The sequence below is a fragment of the Bidens hawaiensis genome, unplaced genomic scaffold (assembly GCF_021521415.1).
Source record: "Bidens hawaiensis isolate Kalapana, Puna unplaced genomic scaffold, B.hawaiensis_p1.1 tig00012567_1, whole genome shotgun sequence".
Lineage (NCBI taxonomy): Eukaryota > Viridiplantae > Streptophyta > Magnoliopsida > Asterales > Asteraceae > Bidens > Bidens hawaiensis.
This window is the reverse complement of record NW_027492031.1, coordinates 7,917-28,601: the sequence shown is the minus strand read 5'-3', so window position 1 is coordinate 28,601 and position 20,685 is coordinate 7,917. Positions and strand designations below refer to the sequence as shown.

General features: G+C 38.1%; 2 protein-coding genes across 2 annotated transcripts; one reads left to right on the top strand and one right to left on the bottom strand.

Moving 5' to 3' along the window:
* Nucleotides 1-4,274: 4,274 nt before the first annotated feature.
* Nucleotides 4,275-8,557, bottom strand: LOC143541396 (protein arginine N-methyltransferase PRMT10-like). Its single transcript, XM_077034237.1, has 7 exons — nt 8,300-8,557; nt 6,091-6,283; nt 5,896-6,001; nt 5,517-5,706; nt 5,248-5,433; nt 5,094-5,177; nt 4,275-4,856 (listed from the first exon to the last, which is right to left on the bottom strand). Exons 1-7 carry the CDS (start codon nt 8,501-8,503, stop codon nt 4,680-4,682), a joined length of 1,140 nt encoding a protein of 379 aa, XP_076890352.1. The 5' UTR covers nt 8,504-8,557; the 3' UTR covers nt 4,275-4,679.
* Nucleotides 8,558-10,399: 1,842 nt separating this feature from the next.
* On the top strand, nt 10,400-12,108 carry LOC143541399 (deSI-like protein At4g17486). Its single transcript, XM_077034240.1, has 4 exons — nt 10,400-10,568; nt 11,253-11,540; nt 11,779-11,856; nt 11,981-12,108. Exons 1-4 carry the CDS (start codon nt 10,400-10,402, stop codon nt 12,106-12,108), a joined length of 663 nt encoding a protein of 220 aa, XP_076890355.1.
* The last annotated feature ends 8,577 nt before the right edge of the window (nt 12,109-20,685 follow it).

The window sequence follows — 20,685 nt, the reverse complement described above, 5'->3', positions numbered from 1 at the left end:
ATGTTACAACTATTAAAAAACTTATTTAGAATAATAACGATATTAAATAATTAACCTTGTGACTTTTCCCCTAAGCATGCTTTTTAATATAAAATCTTGAAGATGTCTCCCACATTGCACTAAACAACAAAATTTACATCCTAAAACTCCATTCAACAAAGTTTCCAAGTACAAAAGTTATTGCAACTTTTAAGGATGTTGTCTTTCAAATAAATGTTTATCTTGATAAGAATTTATGTTTGTTATTGACACTTTAAACGTTTTGCTTTTTTTTTCAACATAACTTGAAAATTGAAATTGCTAGTAAAATGACTTAGAATAGACATAACCCATGTTTAAGGTTGACAATGCCAGTTTGGAGTTCGTTTGCCATCCCTAAGAGAGGGAGGGGCGCTTGCGGGTATATATGGTACCCTCATGTGGGTACATTATCGCCTACTATATAACTTCAAATTTAGTTACCCAATTTCGAGTTATAGTACTCCGATCATCAATGCCTTATTTTTGGGTCCTCAATCTTATATACCCAATCATCAATCGCCTTTTATAATTTATTTATAAAACGGTCTTGGGTATTTTAGAGGGATGCTATCTGTAATTAACATTCTGAGATAGTACAAAGTGTAAATAACATGAATGTATAGTATTGGTAGAACTTATGATACTTGAGAAGATTACTCATCTCTCCCTATAGGTGAATTTACCTCTAGTGACTTGAAAATAACTTGATTAGAGACTTATAACCTTAACACGACAAATATTCCGGTCATAATCCAAAATAAGATTGGAACACAATACAAATCTATTGAAGGTATCATAGGGAAGTGTAAATATGTAATAAGTAACCAAAATGGGTAATGGTTGTTTCATTTTGTAAGTGGATCATCAACCAATCATCCATCATTTTTACAATTTTTAAAAGAGAAAAAAAAAAAGAAAAATGATTTTAGTGTAGTTGAGAGAGAAGTATTTTATGTGCTTTAAGTGTTTTAGGGTAGTTAAATGTATAAATGACATTGTAGTTCAAATTATATCAAACTTGGAGTATATGTGTTAAATGGGTTAACCAAATTATGACCATCTAATAAATAGGTTTATTCAAACACAACTCGTCTACCACTCATCTAATAAATTATATCAAATTTGTTGGCAATAATTAAAAGAGTCTACCACTTGCACTGAACAAAAAAAATTTACAGTTTTCGTTCAACAGAGTCAACAATATCCATCATCATCTTCTGGTTTAAAGTGTCGTTATTTCCAACTATACTGCATCAGTAAGTACCTTTTAATTATTGCCAACAAATTTGTTTTGAAGCATTTATACTAATTCATTCTTTGCTTTTTAAGTAATATATTATTAAAGATTTGTTTTTCTTCTGTATTGGAGTTTAAAACCTATGCGTATGCGTGAAGCTTAACAATGAAAGTGTTTGCAAGGTGATTTTTTTTATGTTATAGTGTTAAAAATATAAATCTGGTTTAACGCAGTTTGAGAACATATATAAATCACTTTTTTGCAACCAATATGACTAATATTTATTATGCATTAGAGTATGTATAGCTCGAGGTATGATTTTTAATAAATTTTGATATTCTATTTTGTTATTTAGTTATTCTATTAAAAAATTTATAGCTTAATTATCAAAGTTTTCATTTAATATGAACTATGAAGACTACTAAATATGTCGCTAGAGCTACTGAGGTCACTGATTTGTTTCACAAACTATTTATTGTTGTGTTATTTTTTGTTGATTAAATATGAATTGTTTTCATTTTTCTGTAATTTGGGTTATAATATAAGGCCATTAAAAAAAACTTATTGTATACTCCATATGTAATATTTTTATTCATAATATTAAAAGCATGTTACCTTTGCTGCTTTTTAATTGTTTATTGAATTAGATGATAAATATTTTTTATAACTGCTTTTTAATTGTCATTTTTTTAAGGAATTAGTACTTTATGTTCTTTTTATGATATATAAGGTTTTGTGTATTAGAAATACACATCAGAAAACTTTCAATGCTTGGCTGCTCCACTATTGATGCCTTAACGCAAGTTTCGATTAGAGGCTGCTTTGGGCTGGGTTTTTCGGTTATAAATTAAGTTTAGGGAATGAGTACCTAAATATATCTATAACTTTGTTCTGTAACTTTCAAAATATTGCCATGATAAAATATAATGCTTTATATTTCTATTTATATTACAGGTGAACGAACACGTTTAAACAGTCTGCATCAGATTCTAAAAGGCGCGCTTCTTTTGATAAAGTAAATATCAACTTACAAGTTCACCAAGTAACAATACCAATGGTAATATTCTATACATTTCTCATAATATTTTACATAATACACAAATTTATGAGATTCATATCCTTTACTATTTTTATAGGTTCCTAATTCAGCTCGTATGATTTGTAGTTATTTACAATAAGGACAATGTACCAGCAACCACAACACCTGTGGGGACTTTCGTGGTAAACTTTCTGTTTCATGAAATCACTCTTTTATAATGTCAACAGTCTCATTGTTTTCTAATGATATATTATATCAAGTCAAGTTTCATTTTTGCATCTTTTGAATGCTATATTATCTGAAGTCAACTTTGACTATTTTCGAGTCAAAATTGGTGTTGGATCATATTTGAATATTGGGAAAGTCAAAATAGAAAGTATAACATTAAGGGTATATTGGTCAATTATATTCTTGCGCGTTTCTCATTAACTTCAAAATTTATACTAAAAGAGGTGATTGGATGTGCGATTAATCAAAAAAGAGGGTGTTTGATAAAATTGTATTGTGATAAATGATTATCTGTCATTCATGGCAGCTTCTTTTTCAACATGGCCCCTGTCGATAGGCGAGCATGTTGTTTCAGTTAGCTAGCTTCATGCCAATCTACAAGGTATACTCACCACTTTAACTCTTTAATGTTGTTTGTTTTTACATATATGCACCATTATGAAAAAGGGTTATGCATGATATGTAGAAGGCGATATTTGACATTATTTATATTAAAGTTAAAGATTCTTATTATATGTGATGATTTGCAGGTGCTAGATGCATACTGGTTCATGCCTACTGAAAAGAGAAAATTATGATCTCTGATTTAAGTTTTAACATATCATGTTTTTTATACTTATTATGTCTAATTATTTTCACCCTTCCTTTTTTACCTTTTTGTTTCAACAGTTTGCCTACATTTATGGTTGTGCTCTTTTCTTTGATGTTTTATCCATCACTTTGCTACAATTTGAACAACTTATCTTGAATAAGGGTTGGTTAGACAACAATGTTGCTAAGGAAAGTCACTAAAGGAAAAGAAACTTAAATGATGTATCTAAGAATCATATGAAAACATAAAGAAGTGAGACTGGATTGATCATCATGTATGATGCTTCTTTGGAAATAATCTATGTGGAAGATATATTTGCAAAACAGAAAAGTTAGCCTAAAGAAACGAAGTGGTAACAGGAGACATCAATACCCATACGGATTTCAAAATGCCATTTTAGAAACTTTAGAGATTTATGATAACTTTATCATGTAATTTTTTTCCTGTAATTTGTAATTTATTTGACTTTATAATACATCTTTAGATTAATTCGTTAGAATCAAATTTTTAATTTTTTAGCCCGTGTGTCACACGGGTTACTAACCTAGTATATATATATATGTGTGTGTGTGTGTGTGTGTGTGAGAGAGAGAGAGAGAGAGAGAGATGGAGAGAGCCGCCGGAGAGGGGGGGGGGCCTCCACACCCATTGGCGCACATCGTTGGAATGATCCTCACCCACCGCGCCCCACCACCAAGGACGCCCCTTAGTTGTGTTCCGCGCCCAACAGCGCCCGGCCAACATCTCTTTAGCGCCAATAGCGACAGGGCTATATATGTTATTAGTACAAAAAGGTTACTACCTAAGAATAAATTTTCAGTGATTTAACTGTTCACCAGTTAATTGGTTTTATTGAATTTTCAATGATTTAAATCTGCACACACAATAATTCTCTTGAAAATAGAATTGTTGGGCTAGTGCTTATAGAATTCTCTATTGGGCCACAAAAAAGACTTATTATCAATTTATCATTTCAACTTTTCAAGCTGTGTGTTCATTTTTCAAGTTTTGTGTAGGGTCGGGTCGAGTTTTGACCTGGTATTTCGGTTCCGGTTTCAGAAACAACCCGACCTGTAAAAATAAATCATTTTAAAAGCCATATCATATCAATCAATCATTTTAAAATCACTTAATACATTAAAATGTACCACATATCAAATTAAGATTTGAGTTCGATCAAGAATCATAACGACTGGAGGTCAGGTGCGCTCTGGCAGCGATAGGTGGTGAAAAGACAAAAATACCCTCATAAATTGTACCACCGACAAAATTAAGTTTTGAGTTCCATAAAGAATCATGTTATCAAATGGTGGCCGGGTATGCTCTGGCGGTGATAGGTGGTAAAAAGACAAAAATACCCTCATATGACATTAAAGGTTTACAACTAACTCGGAGTTTTACATCAAGCAAAAGCATCGAAAACAAAAATACCTGATATCATACAACATAACTTACATGAAAAAATAACATTTTTCATGCTGGTTTCATCATAAATTAATTCAGTCTTTTAAAGTATAATGTCATAACCAACCTTTGAAATGTTGTAGTCGTTTTGTTCGGCTTCATTCTATATAGAACTTGTTTCTGACAGGTGGCTGTGTCTTACCAGACGACAACTTAATTTCATAGCTGAGATCAACGTTCATTAACCGATGATTTTCTTCAGATCGAGTCATTGAAAAGTCAACAACAATCTCATTCCCCTCGGTTACTCGAACAGGAGGATGCAAAAGGAAGACCTGCATAAAAAAACAAAGCCAAATTATTTATATATTTTTTTTATCAGTGATTCATAATTCTTTGTTGCAAATTTTATTTACAAATGTGTATGTTAAAAACATTTAAAAGTTTTTTAATTAAACTAATTTGTGCATATGTTTTTTCGGTCTATATTCGTAACTAAATATCATGAGAAATGAATAATTTTTTTTTTTTAATTTTAAAGACTGGAAAAATGAATAATTTTATTCTCTAACCTGTTGACCCCAATGTGTACCGTCATCGACGCTCGGAGCCATGGTCAACTCAACTTCACACTCAGCAGGATTCTCCTTTCTTCCCTATAATCATAAATATTAATTATATAAAAATCGGTTTATTGATCATTGAAGACGAATGAAAAATACTCACTTTAAAATGAACATCAAACCAGCCACCAAAACCGCATAACCTCGTATCCTCTTTAATAACTGTTGACGAAACGCTAGCTTCTACTTTAAGGATGTCTTCAACGGTAACCGTTAAACAATCAATCTCCTTTAAAATTGCAGCAGTTCCAACTACTTGATTTGGATGAAGGTTATTCCACACTGAATTCTACACCATCAAGATCATTTTCAAAAAATGTTTAAAAATTATTTAATTAAACAGATTTTTTTTTAAAAGTTCCACTTTCCAACCTGCAAGTAGTACTTTTTTTGCTCTTCAGAAAACGGTTTTGTTAAAACACTCATATCAACGCCGTAATCAGATTTGGTTTCGGTAACGAAACTGCGCCAATCGTCCATACTTCCTTCATAATCACTCATTTTATGATCCGCTAATCCGGACCTAATCGGTGCCAACCACATACGAGCATGGCTTGGATACCTGCAAATTAAAACCGATCCGTAACCAAAAATAACCAAAAAATTCAAGCTCAAATGGTTAAACCGAAACCGAACAGTTTTCAAAAAAAATTTCGGTTTTTGGTTCGTTTTTAGCCAAAAACCGACCCATGCATACCCTAACGACAATATCTAACATTTATAAAATATGAAAATTTGTAAAATTACTTACATAACTCCAGTAGGTTTCAGCCATCGATCACGGGCACAAATAACCGAATCGAACATGGATTCACGCAGAAGAAAATATCCCATCCACTCGGATATTATTACATCAACTGTTCATTAATTATAGTTCATAAGTATTCAATATTATAAAATGAAAAAAAAAATAAGTAAAAAATATATATAATTATATGATATTAACCTTTTTCAGGCAAAGTTATGTCTTCAATCGAGCCCTCGATCACTTCAACGACATCATGAAGGTTGTTTGCTTTCACAAGCTCGCGCGCGTGGTCAGCCATTTTAGTAGCTTCAACTGCATATACCTTCTTTGCCCCTGCTTGAGCTGACCAAATTGCTAAAATGCCACTGCCTGTTCCTACATCCAACACGGTCTTCACCATGGAATAATAACCATTTTAGTTCCAGTTTCAAATATTCCAACACAAATTTAAAGCTTATTATCATAAGAAAGCTACATAATAATTTGTGGTTTGAAGGTTGCATCAAACACATTGGTCTAAAGAATCAAAGATAGCATAAAATTAAAATCGAAGATAGTCATAATAATTTGACTCGTATGACCATTCTTCGCGCTATCATACGTATGATGTGACAGGCTCTGGTGTGTGGAGTAGAGTCACGTTAGTATAGTGTACATGCTATTTGCATTTACACAAAAGGTCAATCATATTTAATTCTTTGAATATAAACCTTTAACATCTTAAAATCTAATGCATGACAATATGACATGTAACAATGTTCATATGGGCATCATGACAAAGAAGAAATGAACACACGGATCGTATGAGTGGCAAATCATACGACTCGTATGATGTTTCTAACTGGCAAATAAAAGATGGATGTGATCATTGACCAAGTCATACAACCCGTATGACCATTTTTCACCCTATCATATAGCTTGTATAATGTGGCATGTTTTGGTGTGTAAACTTGATTTGACTTCATGAAAACCTTATGATGTCGAGTGGTGTTTGTCTAGGACCCTAAGGGGTGGAAACGAGTTACTCGAGACCATTTTCACACTATCATATAGCAGCTAGTGAGCTACTCGAGATCGGCTCGCCAAAGACTCAAGCCCGAGCTTCATATATCGAACTCAAGTTGACTCGCGAGCCTAAATAAGCTTTTTATTTATATAACGTGTATTTAATAAATTTATATAACAACTATTATTATATATAAGCATATGATAAAATGGAAGAAATAAAATATATCATATATAAAAGTACAATTATATATGCAAACCATTATAAAAATATATAAATGATAAAATTTAACAAATAATAAACGAACCGAGCCCAAGCCAAGCTAGAGCTTTAGAAAGACAGATTGAAACAAGTTGAGCTTGAGCTTGAGCCCTCTTTAACTTACGCAAGCCTAGCTCGAGCCTAACCGAGGCCGGGCTCGGCTCAGCTTATTTACACCCCTATCACTTACGACTTTTTCTTTAATCTTATCACCTCTCTCTTTAATCATTTATAAAAAGGTAAAACAAAATTGCACTTTTACATATACATGTGTATATAGAGTATCCATGTGTAGTACATTTAGACAATAAAAATATCTATGCTATACTCTTTAAAAAATAAATCTTTTAAGTATTTAAGTATATTAAAACCTAATACATTCGCGCCGGGGGGGGGGGGGTACAAACTCAAAATGTATTGACAAATTCATAAATGGGGGGGGCTCAGATTTTCGGTCGAAGACGGGTAAATTTACACTAGTGCGCAAAAAAACAAGGGGGGGGCCCTGGGCGCTCACTAAGCTTCGTCAATGCTAAAAAGGTACTCCTAGAATAATAAGCTCCTGTCCTTTCCAATGTGGCCCGACAACCCGATAGGCATGGACAAAGCTTATTGAGAGGCAGAGGGGTGGGCCCGGGCCCCCTCTTTTTTTGCTTAGTAGTCTAAATTAGCTCGTTTTTCGGCCAAAAAAATGTATACGTAATGTGAATATACCCGTTTTCAGCCGACAATTTGAGCCCACCTCCCCGGTGTTTTCTTCCAAGCTTCGCCACTGCCAATAGGCCCGGATTTTTAATTTTTTTTTAATTATACATATTTTTTTTGAATAAAATTTGTATTCTCCCAACTAATTTTAGGGGCAGCTTGCTTATCTGTCACTTCATTGTAAATCGTTTGGATGTTTTTATCGATAAGATAAAACTACATCTTATTTTGACTTGATATTCAATAAAAAAAATAAAAAATTTAAGGCTCAAACTTTATTCGCCTTTGGCCCAAAAACATTTAACGATTCTGGGAGACGGCCCTATACACAGACATTATCAAAAACCAAATTAACATATCATATAACAGCAACTCAGCAAGCAAATAAGTAGTCACTAGACAGATATGATGGAAATAATGAGTAAAGATACATACTTTACCAATGAAGTGATGTTTATTGTTGAAGACAGAGTTGTAATAAGCGTCCATACGAACACGGTCAGAGAGCATCTCTTTCTGGTGGTAAAGAAAGGCGTAGGTGCAGAAATAGTTTGCAAAGTCAACGCCTTTGTCAACGCCATTGCTGCTGCTATTGCTGTTGCTGCCGCCGTTGTTGTTGTTGTTAATTCTGCTGCCCATTTGAGTGATTGATAATAATAATAATATTATTATTATGGAGGGAGATGGTGTTTGGAAGAATGAGGTGAAAGAAAGAGGGAAGATTTATGTGTGTATGGGGCACAAGGGGTATGGGTCACGTCAGGAAATATCAGGGGTATTTTAGTCATTTATGAGAAAACTAACAACCGGTTAAAAGAACATAAATGGCCGTTAATAGTTAAACTGGTTAAAATTGTTAAACGATGTTTTCATAACCGGATCGGACGGTCAACCGGTCGGACAACCGGTTCACCGGCCGAACAACTTTCGTCCAAAAATGGCGGTAGGGCTGAAAAAACATTTTTTCACAAAAATATATTTGTTTTCATGGTAAACTATTTCAACCGTTCTCTAAAAACGATCAAACTGCACGGAACCGGGCCGGTCCGTTCCGGTTTCAACAACATTGATGTTCGACTAAAAAGTTTAATTAGCTTTAAAGTAAATTGTGGTTTGAGTCGTTTTGGTTTTGAGTCGGGAATCACGTGGGCCCCTTCTTTGAAGTGTTTGCGTCCATGTGGTTGTCGGGGCGGTATCAAAGTGATACAATTCAACAATATAGGGACGCAAACAGTTCATTTTTCAAAGAAGGAGCTCAAGTAACTCCCACCCCATAACCACAGGGATACATGCTGCAATTTACTCCCTATATCATGCATTAGGTCGCAACACAACAACAAGCTCATATTAGAAAAAATAAGAAGAAAACTTACGATAAAAAGGTTATTGATATTTCTGGTTTCTTACTAGATGGTAAAAATATAATGAATACATGGTTCTTTAGTTGTTGGGTACTTGTCGGATATCGTGCAGATACATGGGCATCAAGTATACTATATAGTACTATATTAAAAAGAAATACCTCTTTAGAATTTGTATGTACATTTTCTTTCTTTCAGTTCTAACGTTTATGTAACTTTATACTTTTAAAAACATCACTAAACAGATAAATTATTTATATACATATAGTCATCACTAAAGAAAACAAATGAAATACCTAAAATATGTAAATTTTATATTGAGTTCAAAAATATTTTTGTACTTTGTATCATGCACATATAATAGAGCTAATAGAATAAAGGATTAATTGACAACATATAAGGAAAATGAAAAAAATAAAATTTAAATATTTTGGGTATACAATTCATAGAAATTAGTATATGGTTTAGGGTAACCGATTAGGTATCGCCTAATCCCATATCATCTCATACCCGCGAAATATTTTTCTTTAATCACATACTCGTCCTGGATGTTTTGTTTTTCATATATTTCTATCAGGCCCGTATAATTTGCCATCGTATTCATAAACCATTGAAACTAATCGAATCATTCAAATTGAAGCAAGTAGGTTGATTGAACAAGTTCGATATCCAAAAAGTTTGGTTCATGGTTCGGTTATGGCCGTTTTAAATGTTCTATCTAGTTTGGAACTTGACACTGACCGTTTAACCTTTATTATTTATCTACTTTAGGAATACGTTGTTAAGTATATGCAATGTAGTCATCATGAACCATTAGTATCATGTTAAAACTTTTAATACATACCAATGGTTAGGTTATGTGGATTTATAAGTGAAATATTAGCTCTTCAAAAAAGAATAATGGTGTCATCAAAAGCCATTTTCATTTTTGGTATTAATTCTATGAGCCATAAAAAAAAGTTGATCAAAGTTGCCCCATGCAGGAGTACGTCTGGCTTAACCCTCCTTCAGATTTTTAACTCCAGTGGCCGGAGAGAGGATCGGCATGTGTTTGCGGCAAATGTTAACATTATGCAACCCAAGAACAATCCATTCCCTCAATAAAAGGGTTTTTTTGTTCTTCATTTAAACCGAAAAAAAAGAATAATAATTTGTGTTTGATCTTTAATATAAGATGGAGGGTAGCACCTTATTAACAACATCATCATCATTATCAAATTGTGCAACAATTGTTGGTGATGGATTCATGGATAAAGAGGTGTTCTTGAATGTATATGATCTCACACCTTTCAATTCTTATAGCATTTGGTTTGGATTTGGTATCTTTCATACGGGTATTGAAGGTATAATTCATTTATAATCCATTTCACATTTTTATTATATGTATAGCTTATCAATTTTGAAATTAAAATTCAAGATTTGGGTTCAAAGATTATTTGATGAAATGTCTTAATGACTTAAAATTGATTATGACCATATGTGTATTGATTTTTGATTGTATATGAATATTGTTGAGGTTTATTGAAATGATTCATATGGATCAATAGGGTTTCTTATTATAGCTTTTAATTTGAGCGTTTTATAATAGACATTTTTATAGCCAAATTAATAACACCACTAATATGCTATCGCACTACTCGTAAGACATGAAGAAAATGATCACGTGGGCCCTATGACAGACAAAATGGGCATATGGGTTGTGTGAGTGACAATCATACCGCTTGCATGATGTGTTGACTAACAATAAATGGTTGATGACTATTCGCAAAGTCATGCGTTTAGTATGACCACTTTTTCACTCTATGATACAACAACATATTGTGACAGACCCTAGTCCCAGAGTTTGATCTGACATCAATATGGCCCGTGTGATGTGACATGCACATGTGTGGTGGTGTTTCTATAGAAAATTTAGTTGGACGGGTGAATAGACCCCTTTAGCTAAGACTTCTTATATGTTTTCATGTAGATGTTTTCTGTTATATTTTACGATACATGAAAAAATGATCAATAAAAGCTTGTTGTAGTGTATGGCATGGAATACGGGTTTGGAGCCCATGACTATTCGATTAGTGGAGTCTTTGAAGTTGAACCAAGAAGTTGCCCTGGTTTTATCTACAGATGTTCGATTTCTTTAGGCCATACAGACATGTCAGCTTCTGAATTTAGGGAATTCATCGAGAGCATTGCTTCTGAATACCACGGGGACACATATCACTTAATTTCCAAGAATTGCAATAACTTCACGGATGATATTTCTCATAGACTCAACTGTAAAGGGATTCCTGGGTGGGTAAATCGATTGGCAAAGATTGGTAAGTATTTTAACGCGTTTATTTGTAAATATGTTAAAATGTGTACATATATACAATGGCAGAAGGGTATCTTAATATTTGCTTAAGGGTATCTGAATACATAAAATGTAGAAGAAAGAATAACTTTTTGCACTGATTTTGTACTTCGTCGTGAAAGTTAACCTGCCTATATCCGCCCGTCTATATATACATATTTATATATGTTACATGAGTCAAATAAAAAATGTTTGTTTTTCAGGTAGTCTATGTAGTTGTTTACTTCCAGATAGCCTTGAGTCAACTACTGTCAAACAGTTGACTGAGTACTATGCATATGGTATGTATCAAATTATTCAAACAATAAAAAAACTCTTTTGTAAGTTATACTTTTGTTATTTGATATAATATTTTATTAAAAAAATGTTATATACAATATAAAGTATTTTTTGATATTACAGAAGATGAGGAGAGTGACTCCGGATCAACTTCGAGCAGTGAAAGCGAAGAGGCCGACCAAAAAGTCTTCCTTTCACAAACGTCACAAACGTCGCAGACTGAAGTAGGTTTCATTAAAGAGGTTGCAAAGTAATAGTTGTGTTTTTATATGATCTTAGGCAACAATGGTTGTGTACAATGACCGATAAAACATGCTCGCTGTAGAAACATGAAATGAATCTGACCTGATCCATGACGATGTTCCCGGGTCTTCGGGATGAACGAACCACGTCTTGATCTTCTCCGGTTGCCTGAGATCTGCAATGGCCTTTCGGGGGTGTGGAGGTGACTGCTAAGAAATCTCGAGGATCTCTTGTTTACAGACACAAAAATGGTTATGGTGGTGGCTCTTACTGAGAAACTGCCCTTAATAAGGAGGTGGAGACCTCCTTATATAGAGAGCCTCATGGCCACCATCATGGTACCCTAATGGGCCTAGCCCAGTTAGGGTTACCTCCACAAAACCCCCTCAGCCCAATAATATTGTATTAGTCCACATAATAAAATAAGCCAAACATAATAAATTAAGGTCGTAAGCCGGGTTTAGTACCATACCCCTACAAGCCCCCCAAGTCCAGTGTTGCTCCTAGGCGTGCAAGCGTTTAGGTGGAGCGCTGGACTTCATAAGGTGTGTTACGATATGAGGCGGTTTTTTCCCCTTTCTTTGGCCTTGTTTTTATTGTCTTTGAGTTTTGAGAGGTTTTCTCCATGATGGTGACATATTGTGATCCTTATGATAATGATGGTGCACTGGCATGAATAAGATATAGCACGCATCATAACAATAGTGGCGCGGGGCCTGATAAAAGATAGAGTGCGCATCTCGATAATAATGTAATGCAACTTGCGCGCGAGGCAGCTTACGAGCTATAAAAATAATTAAGTTTGCGCGCGAGGTGACTTACGAGCTATAAAATAATTAAGCTTGCGCGCGAGGCGACTTACGAGCTATAAAAATAATGAAGCTTGCGCGCGAGGCGACTTACGAGCTATAATATGATGATAATGACTGGCCCACAAGGGCCTCTTCTGCGCAGGATGACTATCCCGGCTTGTCTCCAAAATAATAATGGGGGCACAAACGGCCAGAATAATAATGATGTCATAGGTGCTTGTGCGACTCGTAGCCGAACCTGCAAAAACATATCAACTAAAAGTGGATGTATTACAAGGTTCCCATCCTCGGGCAAATTATGAGGTGTGCCCAACCTACGTTGGCGCGTGGCCGTTTTGGAATATTATTAGGCTCCCGACCTTTATGTTTGGCGCGTGGCCATGTGGGATATTATTAGGCTCCCGACCTTTATGTTTGGCGCGTGGCCATGTGGGATATTATTAGGCTCCCGACCTTTATGTTTGGCGCGTGGCCTTATGGGTTTATGAGGATTCCCAACCTTTAAGTTTGGCGCGTGGCCTTATGGGTTTATGAGGATTCCCAACCTTTAAGCTCGGCGCGTGGCCTTATGGGTTTATGAGGATTCCCAACCTTTAAGTTTGGCGCGTGGCCGTATGGGTTTATGAGGATTCCCAACCTTTAAGTATGGCGCGTGGCCGTATGGGTTTATAAGGATTCCCAACCTTTAAGTTTGGCGCGTGGCCGTATGTTCTGCATTAATATAAGCACAATTTTTTGTGCCATTTCATGCAAATCTTATATACTCATACTTTTCGTTTTGTTTTTATTTTGATTGTTAAACCAAAATCAATATAGGCAAAAAGTTTGAGGTTTTGTAAAAACTTGTGAAGTAATTCACTTGAGGAATTTGTAACCAAGCATGTGCTATTGTTAGCGCTCTGGGATTTGGTCGCGAGGATTCCACGCTTCCGACACGAGTGTTCCGTACCTCTGACGCGAGAATTGTTTTCGCTTTGCCATGAGAATTCCACGCCTCTAACGCAAGTGTTCCGCGCCTCTGACGCGAGACTTTTTTCAGATCGAGGAAGGTTTCCTTGTTATACTTGTGGAGGGGGGTAAATGTCAACAGCTTAAATCCTTACTTTGTTATCATAATAAATATGACTCAAGAGTTGAGGGTGCTGTTTTGAAAATTTGGAAATTAATTCCTTCATCAATGTAACACCCCGACCAAAGGCGGATTATACATCGGGGCGCCACATATTGTTTCATTACTCGTGACACTATTGGGTGTCAATATTTAATAAATACATTCATTCGCGCACGCACAAGGTATACATAAGATAACATAATCATCATAAATCAATATATTATAAATCATAATATTCGAACAGCAATAACTTGTCTTGATACATTTTAATCTAGGTCCAAAATAAAGAAAACTTCCTAGGTTATCTCGAGCTCCAAAACAGCTACCGCAAACCTGAACATGTGTTAAAATAAACGTCAAACACTTGCGTGTTGGTGAGAAATCAAGTTTAATAGTTAATACATAGATAACAATAAATCTGCGCGCAACATGTGTATGTCTGGTTTTCAACAGGGGTGTAATCTGATCGGGACCAACTCTAAGATTCATAGACTGCCAGTGCTCACAATTGAGCTCACAAACAAGACAAACTGTGCATGTGTAAACAAAAGAGAAAATCATAAACGATAGTTCTCCCGTGTTCATCTAATGGTACCATGAGAACTGCGGAATAGACCGACAAGACGGTTAATGATCCACACATACAAATAAACAGCCAAGTCTACGTCCTCAACACATGGGATACTGCGCGACTAAAGTTCATAAACAGTTTAAGACTCTAAGTTTGTATGAACACATGAACATCCCAAAACATTAAAAATAAAAGGGATTAGGTACGAGATTACTCACTTGATAAACGATGCGGTGCAAGATAAAGCAAGAACCAACTTTAAACAAGCACAAGTTAACCTATAAATAAGATTATTGTTTTAATGATTTGGTTTAAGTCTTGATTATTAGTTAGCATAATTAATAAGTAAATTAAACAAATTATTATATATAATATATATTACCGGAAAAGCAGGGCAGAACAGGGAGGAAGACCGAGGCAAAGAGAGGAGACGGCAGAGGACAAGGACGAGAGCAAGGAGAAGATTTAAATTAAGTGTTTGTGTGTGATGTGTTAGGAAAAATAATATTATTATTTATAGAGAAACCCTAGGAGACATGAATCCAGAAAAAGGGGAAAAGATTCCAAGACAAACAGAACAAGACAAAACAAAAGATAACAAAAGATATCAAAAGCAAGTTCAGAAAGGTAAAAGATATCAAAAGATATGGCAGCTGCAGGGGATAAGGAAAAGCTGACAGGTAACAGTAAAAAGGCATGGGCGGTTCAGATAAAGGTACTGGTCAAGCATGGAAAAAGCAGATCTCCAAAAGATAATGTCAGTCACTTTTTCTGCCAACCAATGGGGTTGGTGCGCATGCTGCGCCGAAAGTAACTTTTCAGACATAAAGCAGATTAGGTCAACAGCACAAAAGATAAGACAACACAAAAGCAAACGGCTAGATTAAACAGAAGAAAACTCAAAGGGTTTAGCGCGAGAAGGCTCGAGCGCGAAGGCAGACACAGAAGGTCAAGAGAGCGCGAGCGCGAAGGCAGACGGAACCAACCTTACGCGTCGCGAAAGAACTACATTTCTAAGCGCGCTGCGAGAAGAATTACAATTCTTAGCGCGCTGCGAGAAGAGTTCGTCTTGCGTATCGCTGAAACAGGTGGTCTTCACGCAGGATTCCTTGTAAGGGGTCTGGCGCGTGGAGCTGCGCAGACAACCTTAGGCGGGAAGGAACAAAGGACAAGCAGAGAGTTAGAAGAAAAAGAGGGAAACAAGGCGTAAGGGCGGGACGGCGACAAGAGGGAAAAGAAGACGGAAAGAGAGAAGAGGGACGGGACGGCGGGAAGGAAAAGATATATTATTATTAAAAGTAAAATATAAGTAAAAATAAATATTAAATCATAAAAGAAAGAGATCGGGTCAGAGAAACAGGTACCTGGGTCGGGTCGGATCGGGGCAGATGTCACAGTCTCCCCTACTTTAAGAAATTTCGTCCCGAAATTTATCTCGAAGTAGGTTGCGCAGAGAACAGGTGCGGGTACTTGATCTTCATTTGATCTTCCATTTCCCATGTAAACTCGGCTCCGCGCTTGGACTCCCATCGAACTTTAACAATAGGGATACGACTGCGCTTGGTTTGCTTTACCTCGCGATCCATAATCTCAACAGGCTTCTCAACGAAATGCATAGATTCATCAACTTGAACTTCATCAAGTGGAATGTGAAGGTCCTCGTCGGCTAAACACTTCTTGAGATTGGATACATGGAACGTTGGATGCACATTACTGAGCGCGGGCGGCATGTCAAGTCTGTAGGCAACTTTTCCTACACGCGCGAGAATCTTGAATGGACCAACATAACGAGGAGCAAGCTTACCCTTCTTCCCAAAGCGGACAACACCTTTCCAGGGCGACACTTTGAGGAGAACAAGATCACCAACTTGAAATTCGAGAGGCTTTCGCCTGCGATCTGCGTAACTCTTCTGTCGGCTTCTGGCAGTCAGCAGATGATCACGGATCTTGGCGATTTTATCGGTTGTCTCTTGAACAAGTTCGGGTCCTGTGATTTGAGTTTCACCCACTTCGCTCCAACAAATCGGGGAGCGGCACTTATGACCGTAAAGTGCTTCAAATGGGGCCATACCGATACTGGAATGATAGCTGTTATTATAAGAGAACTCGATCAAAGGCAGGTGCGAATCCCAATTACCTCCAAAATCAAGAACACTAGATCGGAGCATATCCTCAAGAGTTTGAATAGTTCGCTCAGACTGACCGTCAGTCTGAGGATGATATGCCGTACTCATGTCCAAGCGAGTTCCTAGCGCAGATTGGAGAGATTTCCAAAAGCGAGATATAAAACGGCCATCGCGATCGGATATGATGCTCAAAGGAGTACCATGGCGGCAGACAATTTCCTTGACATAAAGCTGCGCGAGTTGCTCAACACGGTAGTTTTCACGAATGGGCAGAAAGTGAGCAGACTTAGTCAAACGATCCACTATTACCCAAATGCTATCATGTTTGCTTGCTGTCAAAGGTAACTTGGTAATAAAGTCCATCGCTACACATTCCCATTTCCATGTAGGAATTTCTGGTTGTTCGAGCAAACCAGATGGGCGTTGGTGTTCAGCTTTTACCTTAGAACAAGTCAGGCATTTAGCTACGAACACAGCAATATCCTTCTTCATACCGGGCCACCAATAAGTAATGTGCAAATCCTTGTACATTTTATCAGCGCCAGGATGAATAGAATACCGAGATTTATGCGCTTCATTCAGGATATCAGCGCGAAGATTCTCATCAAAGGGAATCCAGATGCGATTAAGATAACAGAGAATTCCACTCAGATTAGGGACAAAGTGCGCTTCCGCGCCACACGCTAACTCGGCGCGAAGATTACCATTACTGATGGATGCGCGCTGCGCGTCACGAATGCGCGATTCAAGGTTGCTTTGGATCGGCGCGAAGTGAAGCTGGGTGCGCGGCAAAATACAGTTAAGCTGGCAGGGTTTTCGGCTGAGCGCATCGGCTACCACATTAGCCTTACCAGGATGATACCGGATCTCACAATCGTAATCGCTGATGAGTTCGTTCCATCGGCGTTGCCTCATGTTGAGTTCCTTTTGATCAAAGATATGCTGAAGGCTTTTATGGTCAGTGTAGAGGATGCACTTAGTACCATAAAGGTAGTGTCTCCAGATCTTCAAGGCAAAAACAACTGCACCAAGTTCGAGGTCGTGAGTTGTATAATTCTTTTCATGAACCTTAAGTTGCCTTGATGCGTAAGCGATAACCTTGCCTCGTTGCATAAGAACACAACCGAGACCTTGGTTGGAGGCATCGCAGTATACGACAAAATCATCATTACCCTCAGGTAGCGCAAGAACAGGAGCTTCACACAACAAACGCTTGAGCGATAGAAAGGCTTCTTCTTGCTTCGAGCCCCAAATATACGGTTTACCTTTGTGCGTTAGAGCTGTTAAAGGCAAAGCGATCTTCGAGAAGTTCGAAATGAAGCGCCGGTAATAACCAGCTAAGCCCAGAAAGGAACGGATCTCAGAAGGAGAGGATGGCGTAATCCAGTTCTTGATTGCTTCAATCTTGGATGGGTCGACATGAATACCCATCTTGTTTACAACATGACCAAGAAACTGTACTTCATCAGACCAAAATTCACACTTGGAAAGCTTAGCATAGAGTTGCTCAGCTCTAAGCTTCTGCAACACCAACCGAAGATGTTGCTCATGCTCGGCCTTGGTCTTAGAATACACCAGAACATCATCGATAAACACGATCACAAAACGGTCCAAGAAAGGTCTACACACCCGATTCATTAGATCCATGAAAATGGCGGGTGCGTTGGTTAAACCGAAGGACATGACCAAGAATTCAAAATGGCCATAGCGGGTTCGAAAAGCAGTCTTCGGAACATCTTCATCGCGGATGCGCAACTGGTGATAACCAGAGCGGAGATCAATCTTAGAAAAACAAGAGGCACCTTGGAGTTGATCAAAGAGGTCGTCAATACGTGGTAAGGGATACCGGTTTTTAATGGTGAGTTTGTTCAACTCGCGGTAATCGATACACATGCGAAACGATCCATCTTTCTTTTTAACGAACAACACCGGAGCACCCCAGGGCGAAGAGCTAGGGCGGATGAATCCTTTAGCAGTTAACTCTTGAAGTTGGCTTGCCAATTCTTGCATCTCAGCGGGCGCAAGACGGTAAGGAGATTTAGCTACGGGGGAAGCACCAGGGACAAGATCAACACGAAACTCGACTTCACGAGCGGGAGGGATACCAGGAAGATCATCAGGAAAAACTTCAGGGAAATCACGCACAACAGGGATATCGCGAAGCTTCTTCTCTTCAGCAGGTTTGACCACATGGGCTAAGAATGCAACACACTTCTTCCGCATAAGCCTTTGGGCTTCGGCGCAAGACATAAGCTTAAGACCGCGGGAGGGTTTTTCGCCGTAGATATGAAGATCACCATTTTCTCGAGGTATGCGAATCATCTTCTTGGCGCAAATAACTTCGGCGCGATTCTTCGAAAGCCAGTCCATACCAATGATAATATCAAAACTTCCAAGAGGCATGGGGATGAGGTCGATTAGAAAATCGTTTTCGTTAAGGTTAAGCGTACAATCCTTGATCACAGAGTTTATTAAAATAGTTTCACCATTAGCCAATTCAACTGAAAAATCTTCTTTTAAGTTATCGCGCGGTCGCGCAAGCTTCTGCTCAAAGGCGCGAGAGATAAAACTTCGATCGGCGCCAGTATCAAAAAGTATAGAAGCATAATATCCGTTAAGTAAAAATGTACCATTAACTACGTCATTATTCGCTTGCGCTAGGTGCGCGGTTATGTTAAAAGCTCGTCCGCGTGTCACTTGGTTCGAAATCTGGTTCACCGGATTCGCTTGCGTAATCTGAACTTGTAGTCTCGGGCACGCGTTCCGGAAATGACTGGGATCACCGCAGTTAAAGCACGATCTGGGTCGTGGGTTTTGGTAGGTTGGTTGTGGGTTCTGCGGGTAGACTGGTGGTGTTGGCGCAATTGGATTGGCTGGAAGGACTCTACAGTTCTCAGCAGTGTGACCAGTACGGCCACATCGGTTACAAAGTCGACACGGGGTTTGGGTTGTGTGGTGAAATCTACAGGTTGGGCAAAAGGGGTGGTTTCCTGTGTAAGGTTTCTTAGTTGGCGGGGCAGGGAGTGCCGGATTGGTTAAGGCATAGTTATGGACTACAGGAGGTGTTGGGTAGGCGGATAGTGGTTGAGGGGCGTATACTAGAGGTTGGTAGGCAGGTTGCTGGACTATGGGTGGGTTGGTAAGCGCGTAAGCTTGTCTGCGCTTACGTTTCTGGTTATGGTTTGAGGGTTCTGGTTTGGTTTCTGTTGGTTCAGGGGCAGTTTTGGTGGGTTTGGTCTTCTCAGCTCCCCGCAGGAACAAGGTTCCTGCTCTGACATGGTTGTCGCTGAGCACAGCGGCCAACTCAATAGCGTCAGGGAGGGTTACTGGGTTTCTGGCCCATACAGAATCTTGAATTTCCATGGGGAGACCCCCAAGGAATTTTTCGATGGCTCGGCGTGAAGGGGTAACAAGGTGAGGGACCAGTAAGCTTAGCTCGTGGAAGCGCGTCGCGTACTCGCGCGCTTCTCCACTGTATTGCTTCAGGTTCCAAAATTCTTCCTCCAGGCGCTTTACTTCGTTGGGAGGGCAGAATTCTCGCGTCAAGAGATCCTTAAATTCCTCCCAGAGTATGCTGGAAGCAGCTTCTGCGCCACGCGCATGGGCTACTCCATTCCACCATGTAAGCGCTCTGGATTCCAGGACACTGGAGGCATATAGGGTTCGTCTGTCATGAGGACATTGGGTATGGAGGAAAGTGTTTTCAATCTTTTCGAGCCATTGGAGCATCACGGTGGCTCCTTCAAGACCTGTGAACTTTGGAGGGTTACCCGCGTTAAAGGACTTAATGTTGTAACCAGAGGTGTTGGTATTGTTTTGGCTCAAAGCTTGGGCTATTGCGGTGGCCATTTCCTGGGAACGTTGCAGCGATCGTCTGCGCGCGGCTTCTTTCTTCCTAAGATGGCGAGCTGATAGTGGAGGCATTCTATAAAAGTTTTAATTTTAGTTAATATCTTGGTTTTATCGCA